Here is an 18,536-nt window from a genome sequence, read left to right as displayed (position 1 = left end):
TAGAGTACAGATTTAGTGAGATGTCAGAATGAATTTTTATTTAATTTTTTTTTTCCAAAAGATCACTCTATAGTAGGTTACAGACAATTCTTCTGATTATAAATATCACAATTATATTGCAATTCTCTCAATATTTTTTGGCCATAATCATGATATGATCATACCGGTATTGCGCATATGGTTGCTCTGAATATAAGGCCTGTTCTTTTGAAGGCCTGTTGGTTGCATTAGATTTACAATTTAACTTTCTCTCTTTTCACTGGAAGAAGAAAGATAAACTCTGAACTAACTGCAGCCAGTTCAGTTGAAAAGAACAGACCTATAGAAAGAGCCAATAAGAAATTAATCTCAAAATTGGCGCGAAATTGAAACACGATATTGATGAAAATATATTGTAGAAATATAAATAAAATATAGAAAAATATAATATAAAAAGCTTGAAAATTAAAAATTTATGATACAAATGATACCCAAATATGTTGATCATCCGAATACACACTGTTCTTGAGTATATATAAAATTATAGGTTACATCATCGACGAGACATTATATTAATGATCGATGATCTTATAGGAATTCGCGTGATCACGCGTAACTGTTAAAATTTTTAATTAGTATTTTTTACCCATGACATAGTATTAATTTAATATATTTCTTAAATATCTATATTTACAACTTGCTCATATTCTTTTTTTAAATTGCATTTTTATAATTACCATCTATATTTAATTATCCATAAAAATGATAATTATATAAAACAATTGTAATTTTATGGCAATATATATGATGTTATAACAGCATAAATATGCAAAGTTATTTATGAAGCATTTGTATCCATGAATTTAATAATTCATCATAACATGACACGATTATTTAAGAGAATCTTATTTTTAAGAATGATTTTTAAAGAGGTAAGAAAAAAATTTATAATAAAAAACAAATTATTACACATTACATTTAATTTTGATTACACATCGAGTCTTCTGTAGCTTATACGTAAGTTAATACAAAGTACATGCGAAGTACATGCGATAAAGGTTCGTGAAGTACTATAGATGATTACATTTGTACTCCTAACTCTGCATCCCCATACAATTTAAACTTAATAACAGTAATTAAGAACTCAGAGACAAAATAACGTCTCTTCTATCGTCATCGATGCCTTTTGTCGACATGAAAATGAAGTTTACGTTGCAATTATATCGCAACCTTATCATTCGACGGAATTGAGGAAAATTAATTCCAACATATTGTAGCGTTCCCAGGAAATAAGACATACATTTTCACGAAAGCGTTTATTCTAAAACTGTTGTGAGTCTAATTATAAAACGTAGTGCATGCGACAACTATACAACTATATAACTGCTCGCGGTTACATTTGTCGAAATTATCAGATCTAATTATTAGATTCGACAGTATATATCTGTGGACTCTTGAAAAATCTTCTGAACAAATCAAAAAAATCACACATAATAATAAAATAAAATTTAAATTCTTCTTGATATAATTATGATCTTTAATAGATCTCAACAATCTCTAACTGAAAGATGATTGGCAGAAATTAAGAGGATTATATGTTAATAATAGCAAAGTAGAGATCAGAGTTTAAACGATGACTCAAGTATCAAGTTAAAAAAAGCTACAGTTATTAAAAAGCAGATGTTCACGGAGGTCACTTGGAATCATCAGGTGCACATATATCAAGGAACGGGTTCATCGCAATAACGATATCTATGCTGTAAATATGCCTGGAGATCTATTCTTTGTAAAGAGATCAATGTGAACATTCATCGCGTTTACGAACGTTTACGAACTAGACTGAAAAGCGAATTAAGAAAAAAGTGAAACAGAAATTTTGATTATGCAGTGCCAGTGCCAGTATTTAATAATCATTAATTCAAATTAAAGATATAAGAATCTAAATAACATCTTTTAAACTTTACACGATTTTCTAGATTTTCACGAAACTTGCTATTCATAGTTACCTTACAATGACATGTATCCGGTTACAAAGAATTTTTCGCATAAATAATTGAATTTCGTTTATGTTTGTGCTAAATTGTATTTGATCCATTTATACATTATGTCAGTACATTTCTTCAATTGATAAGAATAATCGTCAAGTAATCAGAATGATGATAGTGACCTGTAATATACAGTTTGAATATTTATGTATGTAGACTCATTACTCTTTTATGATTATGTGTGTGCATACGCATGTGTTGTGTGTGTGATACATATATCTCAATCTCCTTGCAGGCTTATAAATATTGAGAACAAAACAAAATGAAATTTGGTTGAAAATACTAAAAACTTAGACGATTCTATCATACATTACTGTGCTATCGCACAAACAAGAAGAAATAATAAAAATGGAGCTTCAGGAAAAATCACCTTTCACTCAGAAAAATCCTATTTACGATAGTATCCCTCTTATTATTATTGATAAGATGGGAAAAGAATGTTTCAAAGGTAAGAGAATTATTGCATAATTCAATTAAATTTTATCTTTTTTTTGTAAGAAATATAAGTATAATTCAAAAATTTGATAGCTTCACAATTTGAAAAAAAAAAAAAAAAACATAATTAAATATATTTTACCCAAGTCAGATATAAAAGTAGATTATTTACATAAATAATATCATTTTATAAATGATCATTTTATAAATGAAAAATCATTTTATAAATGATACAACAACAGTAACATTTCGTACAACTATTTAGTAAAAATATCTACATAAATATAAGTATAGAAACAAAGCGAATTTTAAAAAATATTAAATGTATTATAATATATTAAGCATCACATTGTTGAGATTTCTTTTTTTTATTACAGATAAAACGGAAAATATAAAATATTATGTTTCTAATCCATTTTGGATGAAATTTCGATTATTATTATTTTGGACATTGTGGGCCATATTAATAATGGCGATGATAATTTCTTTTTTCATTTACTTTTGTTTTACGCCTCGAATATGCCTCAGTTCAAGTATCCATAGAAATATGCACGAACAAGTAAGTATAAATATTTTTGTTAAAATTTGCAACAATGTAATATTTTATAGAAATTTTATAAAACAAACTTTGTCACGCAATCAATAAACAAAAAAAATTAATCATAAATCAAAAAACAAATTTTTCAGAATTAAATTAAATAATTAAATCAAACTTACAATTAGTTAATAATCAATCAATTTGTTTCATGTTCAATAAAATTTTACTAATTTAAGAAATTTTTAAATCTTTTCAATTAATCTATTAATTAATCCATTAATCTACTAATCAATTAATATTATAGAAAAATAGATTTCCAATTATTGTAAAATTTATGAATATATTTATTAATGTATATCTTAAATGTGTTTCAGTAAATACATTCTTTCATAAAGTGCAATGGAACGGCGTATTATAATAACTTGAATTATTATATATTTGTATCATATATTCATATTTCAAATAACAATATTGTCAAAATTATTAATAATGTAACGAGCAACAAGACAATAATGTATTTAAAATAAGTATTATTTTTAAAAAATTAATTGTTTATTCTCATTATGCATATATTGTTATAAATATTATATATAAATATATAAATATTATAGATATTAACAATTTACAGCAAAAAATTATTATTTTATATACTATGATTTTACAGTTATAATTTAATTGAAATCACAATTTGAAAAAATTATTATACAATTGCAATTAAAATGACATAATATATAAATTGCAGTTTTATTCTAATAATAATTTAAAAAGAGTTTATAAGATAACTTTTTCATAGTACCTTTTTATAAATGACAAGATATAATTTAACACATTTTTACTTAAAATTAATTAAATTTATATAATAATAGAATAGAAAATAATTGTGAATACTAAAATTACACATATACTTTATTTTAATTTCATATTTATAAGATTATAAAATGTCACACATATATCCGAATAATTATATATAATAAATTTCATCTAAAAATCTCTCTCTTTCTCTCTCTCTCGTTTCAATTCTAAAATTTAATTATCGTTGTTCCTCCTCATACAATATTTTACTTATAAAATTTTGTTTCATTATAATTATTATTATTACACACAATTCAACGTAGAGAAAGATTTATTTTTGCATATTTTTTAATCAAAAGTTGTATTAATATCTTACACTATCCAACAATTAATTCTTGAAAATAACAAGTATTATTCAATCAACAAATGATATTCAATCTTCTAATTTTGTATATGAATGCGACTGTTTCGAAACTGATTGCGATTCTCGATTTGATTTTCCTTGAACTAGCGTTGTTGAACTCAACATAACAGAAATTTGTTCCGGCAAAGGACACGCGATCAACAAAAGGTTTTCATCATTATAATGCTTATTCAATATTTGATGCAATTGAGTGAACGCGGCGCAAATGTTATTTTTCACCGGCTTAAATAGAATGAATTCAGTTTCCTTATTCGCCAAATACAATTGCATCGATTGCTGTATCTCAGGACATTTGAATTTGATTACCCTCAATACATCGGCTACTGTACTTGCTATTTCTTGCGCACTTCCTAATGCATTTTCTGGACTTGAGTTTGCGTCAAGCAATTTTTCTTTCTCCAATAACTTAATAATAGGATAAATTAATAGAAAAGTTGCATGTTGTATTAATCGCTGACACGTAAGTCTCAATTTTGCGTCTACGTGCTTTCGTGAATCGATTAGTTGCTCTTTCATTTGTGGCGCACCTTCCAAAAGAAATTGTAGTAATGCATTGTTTGACAAAGTAAAGAACCTAGAACTCTTTTCAAGCAGTCCAAATGCAGCAGTCTTCACTTTGGAAAAGTCCAAACTATATTCCTTGATAGTGAAATCTACTTGGAACGGAGCGATTTGCTCTCTAAGAATAAGCAAGTGCTTTATCTGAAATAATTCTGCATCCAAAGTGCCTGTTCTCTTCTCAATTTCCTGTCTGGCATTCTCAATACTCTGAACGCAAAGAGAAATAGCTTCCTGACTTAATGATTGGAATACAGATCTATCGACACAACGGTATAGTCTCGACAGACATACTAAAGTTCTGCGAACTGTGGGATACCACATAGCATGTAAGTCCGCTGGAGAATTACCCATGTGTGTCTTCTGATAAATGGAATCGATAACTATATGATTTCGAGAAACGGGTTCCAGAGCAGAACCGTCAGTGGACGATGATACTGAAATCTTTTTCATGCGAGTTTGACGAGTCGCTTCCCTAATTGATTCCGCTATGTCCTCCATCATTTTTAATTTTTCTGGATATGCCAAGTCGCCTGATGAAGGATTGTAATTCAGTACATCGGACTGAAGATATAAGTGCGCACGAAATACTAATCTCTCTTGAACATCGTGCAACAACTGCAGACATATGTTTCCAAAGCCTTCTAATGGTTCGAGATTGTTTTGTACATATTCGTCTAGCATCTCTATTCGTAGAATGCAACAGATCTCGGCTAATGTTTCGAGATGATTGATATGTATTATGAAAGGTCTTAGGGCATCGTACAGAGAAGTGCACAAACTCTCCAAATATGTAGTCAATCCACTTGATTGTTTTGAAAAGAATTCGTAAAAGAGTTTATGTTCATCTATCGACGCATGTAAGAGTAATGCACAAGAATGTCGCACTAAACTGCAGTGATCGCCGTTATACTTCTCCCTTATAGAATTCAGGGATTTTTGTATACTTTTACCTAGCACTAAGCCTCGCTGGTTCCAATAATATTGATGGCATTCAAGCAACAAGCTATCATACTCTTGTCTTTTGTATGATTTGCTTTCAATCTGCTTGATAACTGGCCTCGTCTTGGATAAAATTGTCTGAAATCTACCATAGAATAGAGCAAGAGCTGTGTCTGCATTTTCCGATGAGTTTTCGCTATCTCTCAAATTTAAAATGCTTTCAGTGGTTTTAGAGAACAAGTTGAAAATGTAATTCTGTATCAATGCAATCGCCTTTGATTGACAATGTCTATATCTCACTAAATAAATTCCACTTTCATTGTACGATGAATTGTTCTGCATAAAGTCTATGTTTGTGTCAATTTTGTCTAATATAGTGAAAAACATTTCACTGTTTACCGATAAGGTAGATGCATCTAGCTTTTCTATGATCACATCAATTTCCTTGAAGTATTTAACATATTCCATAATGCCATCGATCGTTATATTTAACTGTTTTTGATCAAAGATAAGTTGCTCGCTGGCCTCATACAGAGAAGTAGTCTTGCAGGAAACTTCGGTATATTGTTTATAAAGTGCAGAGAAATCATCTAATGCCTCTTCTATCTGAACACAAACATCTTGGCATTCGGATTTCCTCGATTTCAGTTCGTCAAGATATAGATTGTACTTCATATCGTACATAGATATATACTTCCTTTCCAGGGACAAGAAATGCTGGAGTAACTCCTGATACCTTTCTATCGGAGGTACATTCTCTTGAAAATTCTGCTCCTGTAACTTCTCATTGTTATCTATTATACTAGATTGTAGATTCGATAACGGAAAAAATGAAGACACAACGGTTTCTAGACTCATTAGACAATCCTTTTGACATTCTGTTAACGGAGCCAGGGATTCGTCACCCTGGTCCCACTGAATAAGGTTATGTGGAACTGCTTTGATCTGGGACATCATTTTATATTTGTCAAGACGTGTAAATTTTTATATAATCACGCTCTCATCTTTCGCATAATTCAACGTACGTAACGAGATATATAATTTACAACTGAATTTAATTGCACGCGTAATCGATAACTCGATACAATCTTAGACAAAAACTGAACGAAAAGTGCGCACGTACGATCCGACATGCCTTACGCAGAGCTTGGCCATTTATACTGTGGCTTGGCAAAGCTATTCCTATATGCGGCCCTACGTACATATTGTGTGTGTGTGTGTGTGTGTGTGTGTGTGTGTGTGTGTGTGTGTGTGTGTGTGTGTGTGTGTAAAAGTATTAAAAGTATTATTCACCGTTGCGTATTGTATATATATATATATATACAATACGCAACAGTGAATACTTTGATATTCGCTATAGCTCAATAATCGACTTTACCGACATATTTTCAACACAATTATTACATTCTTATATAATTGGAACAATCGTATAAACAATGTAACAACTGTTTTCCCACGGAGGAATCTTCTTTGCTGTTATATATGCTTATTTACTTTTATTAAAATCCGTATCCAGTATTCATAATAAGCGGTATCGCTAAGAGTGATACATCTCTGTGTGTCGCAAAACATGGAACTACGTACTTATATATCGACAAAATTTTCCCAATGGATAATATCAACAATTTTTGATTCTGTTCCGTGATATAAAGACAAAATGTCAATAATATAAATCTGTAATACAATTATGCATACATTAAAAAGATTTTATAGACATACATGTTTTATTATTTACTTTTATTTTTAAAATTGATTTGCACAAAACTTTTTACTTCCAGTTTATAATTTAAAAAGTATCAATATGTGTATCATCGTTAATTGATAACATTATTAAAAAGTTTCTTTCAAATTAATCAAAGTAAGGACCTGCACAATGGAGCAAATATTAGAACCAGGAATAAATATTAAATTTTGGAAATCAAAAATTTGAAATAAAATAAATGTAAGGTACAGTGAATAAATAAGTATAAAATATAATCATATCTTATACTTACTCGTATTCATTGTGCGTACGTTTAATTTTTATTCTTAACTTTTATTTCTAAAATTTAATATTTATTCCTATTCTTAATATTTCCTCCATTGTGAGCAGGCCCTAAAACTCTAATTTTTCGACACTATTTTTACATTTAAAAATAAAATCTAATGTAAAAATGTATTAGATATTAGATATCAATATATTATTTCATATCAGCATTCAATTAAACTGTATCTTCATAAAAAATTGCAATCATTATTAAGCATTCTTTTCTGTAAGAAACGATATGTGGCGCAAATAAAGATAACTTTTTCCAAATTTGATAAATCTGTTTATAATAAGATTAATAAACAATACATAGATATATAAGCCGAGTAAGATTAATAAGATACAATTAATTTTAAAAATAAATTTTAAATTTCAGAAAAAATGAAATAATGAGTCACAATGGAGTTTGATACGTGTGTGTGTGTGTGTGTGTGTGTGTGTGTGTGTGTGTGTATCTGTAGATATATTGATAAATTGTGCTGACTTACTTATCAATTTTTTCCTTATAAATAGTTGTATTGCATCAGCTTTAAACTATGAACTATTTTCTCCATTTCCATCTCTAATATCAAAAAAGATTTTCTCGTAATATAACCATTCCCAAAACGTGTGTAAATCTAAAATTTAACGAAGAATTGGATAAGTGCAGCAGAACATGAAAAAAAATTAAGATTTTGTACACTGAACACTTATTCATTTCCGAACAAAATAAATTTCAATCAACAGAGAAAGCGATGTATATCAAGATGAGAGGATATATGTTTTTAATCGAAATATAAGTGTATAAGAGATAGACATATAATGTGTTATGAAGATATATAATTATACTTATGACAAGAGGGAATATCGGTTGTTCGCACAAATGTAATGTAGATTTATTGATGACTGCAATTAACGACTATAGAGACATGTAATTTTGCAGAACAAGCCAATGAAAATCAACTGGCAATTTTCTCCCTTATAAAATTATCATGGCTCTTGGAATCTTTCGTTCTTGTTTTTTGTAAGAAATTATTATACATCTGTGTAATATCATTGTATGCGCGCGCGCGTACAATGCTGTGTGTGTGTGTGTGTGTGTGTGTGTGTGTGTGTGTGTGTATGTGTGTATGAAAGAGAGATAAGTCATATATATATCTGTATAAAATACTGTTGCCTTAATATTAGTGTATTTATAAAGTTCGATACACACAAAATATATACACATCGAAACAAAATATAGATTTTGACAAGAAACGAGCATCATTTTGCAAAACGCAAATTAATCTTATAAAAAGTGTATACAAGTGTACTTAAAGAAAAAATATAGAAGTTATTAACCTATTTAAATACTTGTTAAAATATTTGTAAGAATAGATATCTGCATGTAAGTGTATATTATTTCCTGGGAACATGACAATATGTTGAAATTTACTTGGAGGGATAATATCCCTCAATTATATTTCAAATGACATCATTATAATTACAACTTTGATACCGGTAGTAAAGTATCGACAAAGTAAAGTATCGCATTGTCAAATTATTAATAAATCATTAATTTTAAGCCATGTGGAGATGATAAGGTTGACGATTCAAACGCACAGTGTCTCATAAACCTTTGCCACGTTTGTACACTGCCATTTTTATCAAAACGCATAAATAAAAGCTATTATATATATAATTTCTTTATAGAGTATTATTTAATAAGTACAGTATTACTTAATATAATATTGAATAAATAAATATAAATTGAATAAAAATAATGATCAGTAATATCTTTTATCATGCACTTACCGAAAAGTATGGTCAATTCACATAATTCTGAGATTTAACTTTTTCTCATTACGTGTCAATGATTATATATTTACTATTTTTTCGAAATGTAGATCATATTCCATGTATTATATATCCTTATGTTCATTCTCGTTGATGGGTGCTGTGGTGAGCGGAGCACTTCATATTTTAGAGGGCGAAATACCCTGGGTATGTGTAGATACCATTGTACTTCGTCCCTTATATTCCTGTTCACTTTCCTTCAAGAAATTTTAACTATGATTATTGGCAGTTTTGTAAATGTCGCAACAGAAACTACAGTATTAGGATTCTGCTTACAAGTATGTGCACGATTCGACATGTTAAAACACCACCTTCAGAGAATGATAAAATATAATAAAAAGGAAAATATTTTGAGAAGTTCATTGAATAATATATCTAATGAAACAAGCAGATTATTGGAACATATTTCCTATCATCTATAATCATGTATAATCAGGTTGGTCAAAAGAATAACTGTTTTGTATATGCATCTCTCTAAAAAATTAAATAATGTTCAACACACATATCCAAATTCAAGAACTGAAGTATTGCTTGGTTGATTGTGATGCTTGAATAATACATCTAATAGGTCTAAATAAATTAAATTTTTTATAATAAAACTTACATATGCAGATATTGAAATTATTATGACTGGATCATTGGAAAAATGGTGATAATTTTTGTATTATTTAATGTTTCCATTTAGAAAAATTGTTTTTAAAAATATGCAATCCTGAAAAAATAAAATTTCTTGAAAAATTAAAATTTCAATTTTGGTTGAATTTTGAAAAAATTTTAGCATATAGATCTAATTATCGATAAATACTAGATATTTCATATATTATTATTACATATATACATATATTATTATAACTTTTTAGTCTATGTTATTATAACTCTATATGTACAATTTATATCAGAATATGTAATTATATAATTTATAGACTTGCCGAAATGATCAACGCTGTGTACAGCCAAGTAATCTTTATTCAATTTTTCGTCAGTATTTTGGTATTGTGTTCAACTGTATACCATCTGTTTTCTCACGTAACATTTACAGATATGGCTAGTTTGGTCGTTTACACATTTTGCATGTTTGTACAGATTTTTGTTTATTGCTGGGCTGAAAACGAAATTATGCTTAAGATACTCATGAGAATGTATTAAAAAATTGAGATAGCGTTTCGTAAGGCTATCACAATTGCAATGTGTTTAATAATTTTAATTGTTATTAGAGTGCTGGATTAAGTGAGAAGGTATATCACATGGATTGGATATTGATGACAAGTAGCAAACAAAAGAATCTACTAATGATTATGAAGCGTAGCACAAGACCTATCAAATTCACAAGCAGTTTTTTAGTGACATTGTCTGTGGAATCTTATGGCGTTGTCAGTATTAAAATTAAAGATTCCATAGATATTGCCATAGATATTTCTTATGACACTTACGAGAGAAACTCCTTTACTAAAATCTTATTTTGTACATTACAACTCTTGAAGACGTCTTTCTCCGTATTTAACGTTTTGCAACAATTATAAATTAATCATCTTTTCCTTCATCCTTTGGCACTACATATACACGCTAATGTCACGAATAAATTGCTTATTGCAGATGACATATCAATGTTTCTTCCATTATGTGTGCCTATTTTAGCGTCAAATTAGATCACGTTAAATTAGATCACATGATCAAAAATGACCATTCAGATTTCACTATTCTGTTTAATTTTGATAACGAATATAATACATTTTTATATAATAAATTTCATCATAAATTATAATTAACAGACGTCATGTACAATTTGCCAATGGAATTAAGAAGTGGCTTTACATGAGCAAGAATCGTTTAATATAAAAATTTTAGAGCTTAGATTTATCTTTATAACATTGATTTTATCGTTTCATTTTAAGTTTCTCAGAAATAATTATACAAAGAAACACATTTTCAAAATGTACTTTTTACTATTAACAATTTTTACTATTTTCAAAATAATGGAAATAAAGAAATTGATGTTGCTTATATATGGTTATGTATAAACGTGTTTTAATTGTCTTATGGAAGATATGAAGATGATATGATCTATGGGAGAAAGAAAATGGGAAAAGATTTGTTATGTAATGAAAAAATAACAATTATTTTAATTTTTCTTAAAATCAAGATTTTATAATTAGCCCTTATTCCATTTATCTCTGATTATGTAAAGTCAAGCCTGCCAAAACAAATATAATTTAAACACTTATTGAGAAAAGTATTAGCATATCTTTAAATAGTAAATCATTAAACATATCTGTACGAGCGATTAAAATACAAGTGACGAAAATTTTATATTTTAGATATACATGTAACTTATTTATGTATTTTTCAAATTTTCTTATATATTAATAATTTCTTTGCATATATTAACTAGCTAGCAGATTTAAGTTGTGTGCGAAATGCGTCCTTAATTCTATGAATTGTGAATATTAATTTACATATTAATTTACGGAAAATCGACGATTGTACCGACTTGATGTCAGAAATCAAGAATGTGCCTATCAAGTTCCAAGTAATTCCATTAAAATGACTCGAGATGGCGTAATAGAAACAAATTTATATATGTGTTTGCCGCTTGATTAAAGTCGCAAAGAAGAAAACGATGGTGTGTGAACAGCATTTCTGGAGGATCAAATATTTTATTCATATGTGATATGATATAGAACAAGATTATAGTGAATATTATATGATATGCCAATATGAATCCTGCGGAAGCTGAAAGTATTGCTGACCTGGTTCAAAATATGATCATTTCTCTATGCGGCGAACAAAAACCAGGCTAGTTACCTTTAAATTATAACTTGTCTATTTTTCCGATTAATTATCGGAAATTTATATTCAGAAAACTTTAACGATATAATATCTTGTTCGATTCGATTGGAACAATGTTTATTTTAAACAATATGACTCATTAATGCGTCATTAATATTTTTTTGCGTTGTATGTTTATAATAAAGCAGAGCCTATATTTCGCGTTGTTTATTGCAACAAGCTTTTTTAAAATATTATTTGAATTGTATAAAAGAATTAAAAAGCTAAAAAGAACAATCCTAAAAAGCTTTCTTGATTTAAAATTTAATATGTGTCATTTACATACTCTTAAATCAAAATCTGCTCGAAAAATTGTTTCTGTTCTATTTTGACAAGAGAAAAAGAGAAAAGAAGAGAAGCTGTAAAGAATCTTGAGAATTAATTAGTTCCAGCAAAATCATCTTTATGATCCTTTAAGTTTGTCATATCCAATAGTATTTAGTTCATAATATATTTAAATCTACATGATGATATGATCACCTAAATCTAGATGATGATAATCTTTGAGCAGATTTAGATTCTGGCATATGTAACATCTCTAAATTCACAATTTTTAATCACAATTTTTAATTGAATCATATTTTTCAGATCTTTTACAGCATATAATTTATAGTTACAAAATTTGCAAATATTCAGTAATTAATAACAATATATATATATTGTATAAATTATATAATATATTTCTTGCTTTTGTAGAATTGATTAGAAGATTCATGCGTTTTTCCCTTGGCTTATTGTCGTCTACTCAAAGTATAGAAACACTGAGAGAAGATGAAGTAACTGTAGCGACATGTATAAAAAGTAAATTATCACCACGTGATGCAGTGCAGTTTGATAAGCTGCATAACGATTTAAAAGATGGGGTAATATGAAAATCTCATGTGGGTTATATCTTTTAAAGCTTTTGTTCCGATTAAATATATTTGATTTATATCTATTATTTACAACTAAATATTTGTATATAAATTTTATTCTTTTATTAGCCATTGAAGAATCATATAAGCATTCTGATATTTCTGCTGAACATGGGCCAGTCAACAGAACAAATAAAAGACAGGATTTTTTCGTTTCCAGATATGAAATCAGAGTTAAGCCCAATTGCATCTACCAGTGGTAAGACTAATTAGTAACAAAGCTATCAATATTTATCCAAATATTAACTGTTTTATATTTAGGACAATTGTCGCAAACGTCATATTCTCAAGCACAAGTTGTGCCATTAAATACCACAGAAACAAGTTCAAAAGGGTTATTAACAAATCCAAGTAAAATATTTAATGAAGAGTGCATTTCGGAAGATATATTGGTTCAAGACTTGATATATTCTTTCCAAGGTGTTGAAGGAAAAATTTTAAAGTTAGATTCGAGCTATGGTTTTCAAATAGATCCTATAGCAAAGATTAATAGATCACAAAAACAAGCTGTTTTAAGGCTCAGTGAACTAGGATATCTACATAACGTAGTGCGTAAAGGATTAGAGAGAATGTCTGTGGCAGGTGCAGGTAGAGTCACTGATAGTTTTGTTGCTGCGCTGCATAAAGAATTATCAGAATATTACAGATTCATAGCCATAATACAAGAAGAAGTGAATAGGTAAGAATTAAACATGTAATAATATTTTATGAAATTCTCCATATACATATACATACATACAGACATATGTAGAGAGAGAGAGAGAGAGGGGGAGAGAGAGAGAGAGAGAGAGAGAGAGAGAGAGAGAGAGAGAGAGAGAGAGACAGACAGACAGACAGACAGACAGACCAGACACAGAGATCATGCAACATTTCATAGATTCGCTAATAATGTTTCTTTAGTTTAAAATATACTTGAAGAATATTTTCTTTTTCTAATCTTTTTCTTTTCTTATATATTTTTCTAATATTTTCTAATATTATCTATATATTATAAAATATTATAAATATTATGATAATTAAAATATAGGTCACAAAATCAAATGATCAGCTATGGAGTTACTTTGTCTCATTTACATCTTTGGGCATGCGATCCTTTGGAAACTCTCAAATGGTTAGCAAGTATAGTAAGAGCTTGTCAAGGCCAAAAAGGTGGTGCATTAGCATCTACTATTTATGAATTCAGCTATCACGGAGATATCAATGTAAAGACTTTAGTCAAAAGAGTTTTAGGAAGTGTTTGTAATCCTTTATATAACATGTTGATGAGATGGATCGCTGATGGAGAGTTAGATGATCCATATAAGGAATTTTTTATTCAAGCATGCAATGATATTAGTGGAGATAGAATGTGGCATGAGAAATATCAAGTGAGAAATTCAATGGTGCCATCTTTTCTTAGTAAAGCACAAGCAAAAAAAATTCTAGGAACAGGAAAAAGTATTAACTTCTTACGTGAAGTTTGTAAAGATTTTTCACCTTGGCAAGATAGACATGCAGATATGTTCAGAAATAGTGATGAAGAATACAATGGTTAGTATATAATAGAATAAGCATGGAATGAATTAAGGATAAGCTTAATATTTTTTTTCTTGGTATCTGAATTTCTATTTATCAAAAATATAACTATCAAGTAGATTATTACAACTTTATTTTAACTTTATTTTAAACTTGGAAAAAAAATAATATTTATTATACTATCTATTTTCTAGTTGAAATTTTTTTCGACATGGATCCAGATGGTCGTTTGCAAACTATGATGGATACTGCATATAAAGAAACTTCAACAAGAGTTGTTGAAATATTGACAAAACAATATCATCTTATGGATCATTTGCAGGGAATTAAAGGATATCTTTTGCTTGGTCAAGGCCACTTTATTCAACATCTTATGCACTTATTAGAGTAAGAATATTTTTTATTATACAATTTATACATACATATACACTTTTATTTTATGCGCGTGCACATATATATGCACGGTAGTGCATAGCTAGTTTTTAGTAATCTCCATAGAAAATATTCTTTTGCATATATAATTCAGATGAAAAATTGTTTCATTTATATTTCAGACCCGAATTAGCCAAGCCGGCAAGTTCTTTGTATCCTCATAACTTATCATCTATACTTGAAACTGCAATAAGAGCAACCAGTACAAAATTAGATGATTTGGATATACAAAAACGTTTAGATGTCAGATTATTAGCTCCTTCAGAAAGCGAAACTGGATGGGATGTTTTTATTCTAGATTATAATGTCGATGGTCCTATAGGAACGGTAAAATATTGTTATAACACATCAGTTGCAATCTAATTTTCATATTAATTTTCATATTCATTAAGTGTTCGATCAATCAGAATCAATGTTATCAATATTATTAGATTTTAGAACCATGCAGACAGACATATCAAACAGTTTTCTTTGCTTTATGGAAAGCAAAGAGAATGGAGTCGATTTTATCTGCTATTTGGAAGCAACAAACAACATCGGCTAAAATGTTCAGAAAAATGCCAGAAGTATTGCCTATCCAGAATCATATTCATCTAATTATTAGCAGTATGGTCCATTTGGTTCATCAAATGCAATATTATTTTTTATTTGAGGTAAAACTATGTCATATATTAAGATATTATTAATTGTCAAGATCTATTACATTAATTTTTATTACATTAATTATTTAACAAAACTATATATTATGTTAATTTTATTTAACAGATTATATAGTGTATTGTATAGTAGCAAATAAGGTATTTATATTAATTGAAGGTAATCGAATGTTCTTGGGATACATTTGCAAGGCAACTTCTCCAGGCATTATCTCTCGATGATATAATTGCAGCTCACAATCATTTTGTCGATTCTGTAAGACATGGTACATTATTGGACGAAAAGTCGCAAGTAAATATCTGATCATATCTATATATATAATATGCATATGTACATGCACATTCATACGATATTTCTGATGATAGGAACTTATGAATCATTTACGCTCGGTGTACAGCCCAATATTAGATCTTCAGAATCTCGAGGAAACTTTTCTAGCGCGTGCTACTCAGGAATATGAGGCAAGATTAAATATCAATAATTTTGGGAAGACATTATATGAGCAAAGGACGATGAAGGAATGGAACCGTACAAATAAAAAAGATCAAGAAATTGCAGAAAGAGAAGCAGCATTTTCAAAATATCTGAATACACTTTCAATACAACTGAGATTGCTTTCAAGAACTTATCAGGTAATAATAAAATTGAATAGTAAGAAATTCATTCTATTTTTGTATTTATTATTTTTTTTTCTATCTATATAATTTTGTTACAATAGAGCAATCTACACACACACACACACACACACACACACACACAAAATAAAAATAACTAATATTAAAATAAAAAATATTACTTTCTTTTATAACTTTTTTATATTTCTTTTTTCTGAAAAAAATGTATCAATTTTATTTTTAATAATGTATCTTTTTTTCTCCAGGATCGTGTAAAGAAATTTTTATTAATGCTTGCCTCTGCTGAAGATGTGTCGCTGCAGTTACTTAGTGTGCGATTAGATTTTAATGAATATTACAAAAGTAAGGATAGTCGACTAGTTGTGCCATTAACATATCAACATCGCAGACAAAGTGACCAGACTTTCTTTGAATGCAAGTGACAATCGGCAGCAAAAAATTTATTAGAGATTTTCAATGATTCAGGTCACCTTTCTAATGAATGCTATGTCTCAATTGAGCAGAATCCATCTGATATTAATAGTAAGAATACAAGTAGATTTGATTGCTCCAGTAATTATCCTCCTTCATTTTGTTCTTTATATTGGCATTATGATACTACCGATTTTTTTTATGGACATCCATACACATCTAAAATGATGACAGATGCCAATGACTCTGTCACTTCGTATAAAAGAAGATATAGAATCAATTTGAGAAATGCTGAGTTAAGCAAACATACATTTAGAATATTTTTGGAAAAACAAATATTATCACATGTACAGACAGAGATTCAGAAAAATATCCAGGAACTTCAAACTCCGTTAACACCTAATTTTGATTTTGATGAAAGCAATCTTATTTTAAGCAAAATACAATTCACGCTTTCTCCATTTCAAACAGCTATATCAAAAGAGAAATTGTTTATAAAAAATGATTTAAATTTACCAAATTTAGAAGCTAAAATATGTCCTAGTGATAAAGCTATGAAAATAATCAATACAATTGTAAATCATGACATTAATTCTGAAATTGATATATATGAGGATTCTGTACGAAACAAATCAAAAGTATCCACTTATATTGCGCCTATATCTAATCAAAATAATCACTCACATCCTAAAAACGAAGTAATTGATAAAAAACACAGTTATGCATTAATACATGATAATAGTCCAGATTGGTTTCAAGATAATGAAATTATATCAGTTCACGGTTCTTTATTGAGTGAAACTATTTCGGATATTAACATGTATAATTCAAATTTAAAAAGAAATACTAATCGTAAACGATGTCGTTGGAGGCGCATACTTTTTTGTTGTGTTAATTGAATTTAACATTTGTATATTATTATTAAAAACAAAAGAAAAATGAAAGAGAGACCTGTTTTTAAAATTTATATATATTTTTTAATACTTTTATTTCTCTTTAAAGAATTATACATATGTACAATATGTATCAATCTAGTTTGAGTTTGTGCGCACATATGTAATGCACATACTTTAAATTAAATAACATTCATGATATTAATGCTGGCTATATTGAGATTTGCATTGATCTCTAAAACACATTGCCTTTGCCTTCTGTTATTTATGCACTATGTATTTCTACAAAGTTTTAGTATTTTCGATAATATTTTCGATTTTCGATTATTACAGAATGAAATTTTCAAAGCATAATCTATAAGCTGTATGCAAATTTTAGTAATTGCACAATAATTTAAAACTTATCTTTTTCATTATTAAGAAATTAGATTAGAATAGCATCTTTCCGTCGTAGCTTAATTGCAAATAATAGTATTATTTTTATTTTTCTGTTACAAGTATGTATCTTTAACATCAAAGATAATATGATTAATTACAATATTTTCACACATCTTTAATTATAATTTTTTATTAGAAAAATATATTAATATATATTTTATATGTATAATATTATTAGATATAAAAAATATATTCTCTTCAAGTAATATTTCATAGACTGTATTAAACATTTGCCATATTTAATAAGTTATATTTACTATA

The 18,536-nt window shown here is 28.2% G+C and overlaps 3 protein-coding genes across 10 annotated transcripts in view; 2 read left to right on the top strand and 1 right to left on the bottom strand.

The window, feature by feature from the left end:
• The first annotated feature begins 398 nt into the window (after window positions 1-398).
• Window positions 399-3,608, top strand: LOC105424841 (uncharacterized). 2 transcript variants are annotated; one of them, XR_016138367.1, is made up of 5 exons: window positions 399-1,311; window positions 1,524-2,172; window positions 2,260-2,472; window positions 2,837-3,018; window positions 3,372-3,608. XR_016138367.1 is itself a non-coding variant. In XM_089072855.1 (4 exons), exons 2-4 carry the CDS (start codon window positions 2,373-2,375, stop codon window positions 3,372-3,374), a joined length of 285 nt encoding a protein of 94 aa, XP_088928981.1. In that variant the 5' UTR covers window positions 409-2,172; window positions 2,260-2,372; the 3' UTR covers window positions 3,375-3,608. The 2 variants fall into 2 exon arrangements, 1 of the variants encoding a protein (XP_088928981.1); XM_089072855.1 differs by having other exon boundaries at window positions 409-2,172.
• A 274-nt stretch (window positions 3,609-3,882) lies between these two features.
• Cog3 (conserved oligomeric Golgi complex subunit 3) lies at window positions 3,883-11,189 on the bottom strand. Of its 4 annotated transcripts, none has more exons than XM_089072829.1 (7): window positions 10,985-11,189; window positions 10,484-10,656; window positions 10,159-10,266; window positions 9,831-10,028; window positions 9,513-9,751; window positions 8,228-8,356; window positions 3,883-7,387 (listed from the first exon to the last, which is right to left on the bottom strand). In XM_089072829.1, the coding sequence occupies exon 7, from the start codon at window positions 6,668-6,670 to the stop codon at window positions 4,223-4,225; it is 2,448 nt and encodes an 815-aa protein (XP_088928955.1). In that variant the 5' UTR covers window positions 6,671-7,387; window positions 8,228-8,356; window positions 9,513-9,751; window positions 9,831-10,028; window positions 10,159-10,266; window positions 10,484-10,656; window positions 10,985-11,189; the 3' UTR covers window positions 3,883-4,222. The 4 variants fall into 4 exon arrangements, with proteins under 4 accessions (XP_088928955.1, XP_088928958.1, XP_088928957.1 ...); XM_089072832.1 differs by having other exon boundaries at window positions 9,831-9,865; XM_089072831.1 differs by lacking the exon at window positions 8,228-8,356.
• A 943-nt stretch (window positions 11,190-12,132) lies between these two features.
• Window positions 12,133-18,536, top strand: part of Grip91 (gamma-tubulin complex component 3) — a 6,521-nt gene continuing 117 nt past the window's right edge. The window contains exons 1-11 of one of the 4 annotated variants that reach the window (XM_089072825.1): window positions 12,133-12,347; window positions 13,077-13,243; window positions 13,364-13,493; window positions 13,556-13,973; window positions 14,322-14,824; window positions 15,004-15,196; window positions 15,364-15,568; window positions 15,673-15,894; window positions 16,058-16,189; window positions 16,264-16,530; window positions 16,779-18,536. The exon at window positions 16,779-18,536 is cut by the window's right edge and continues 117 nt beyond it. In XM_089072825.1, coding sequence (XP_088928951.1) covers window positions 12,269-12,347; window positions 13,077-13,243; window positions 13,364-13,493; window positions 13,556-13,973; window positions 14,322-14,824; window positions 15,004-15,196; window positions 15,364-15,568; window positions 15,673-15,894; window positions 16,058-16,189; window positions 16,264-16,530; window positions 16,779-16,955 — 2,493 coding nt within the window. In that variant the 5' untranslated portion in view covers window positions 12,133-12,268 and the 3' untranslated portion in view covers window positions 16,956-18,536. Of the gene's footprint in view, window positions 12,348-13,076; window positions 13,262-13,363; window positions 13,494-13,555; window positions 13,974-14,321; window positions 14,825-15,003; window positions 15,197-15,363; window positions 15,569-15,672; window positions 15,895-16,057; window positions 16,190-16,263; window positions 16,531-16,778 lie in introns of those variants that run through there. The other 3 variants (XM_089072828.1, XM_089072826.1, XM_089072827.1) reach the window with 3 other exon arrangements.

Source organism: Pogonomyrmex barbatus, unplaced genomic scaffold (genome assembly GCF_055798465.1).
Source record: "Pogonomyrmex barbatus isolate J1 unplaced genomic scaffold, ASM5579846v1 scaffold14, whole genome shotgun sequence".
NCBI classification, from domain to species: Eukaryota; Metazoa; Arthropoda; class Insecta; order Hymenoptera; family Formicidae; genus Pogonomyrmex; species Pogonomyrmex barbatus.
This window is presented reverse-complemented; position numbering and strand designations above follow the sequence as displayed.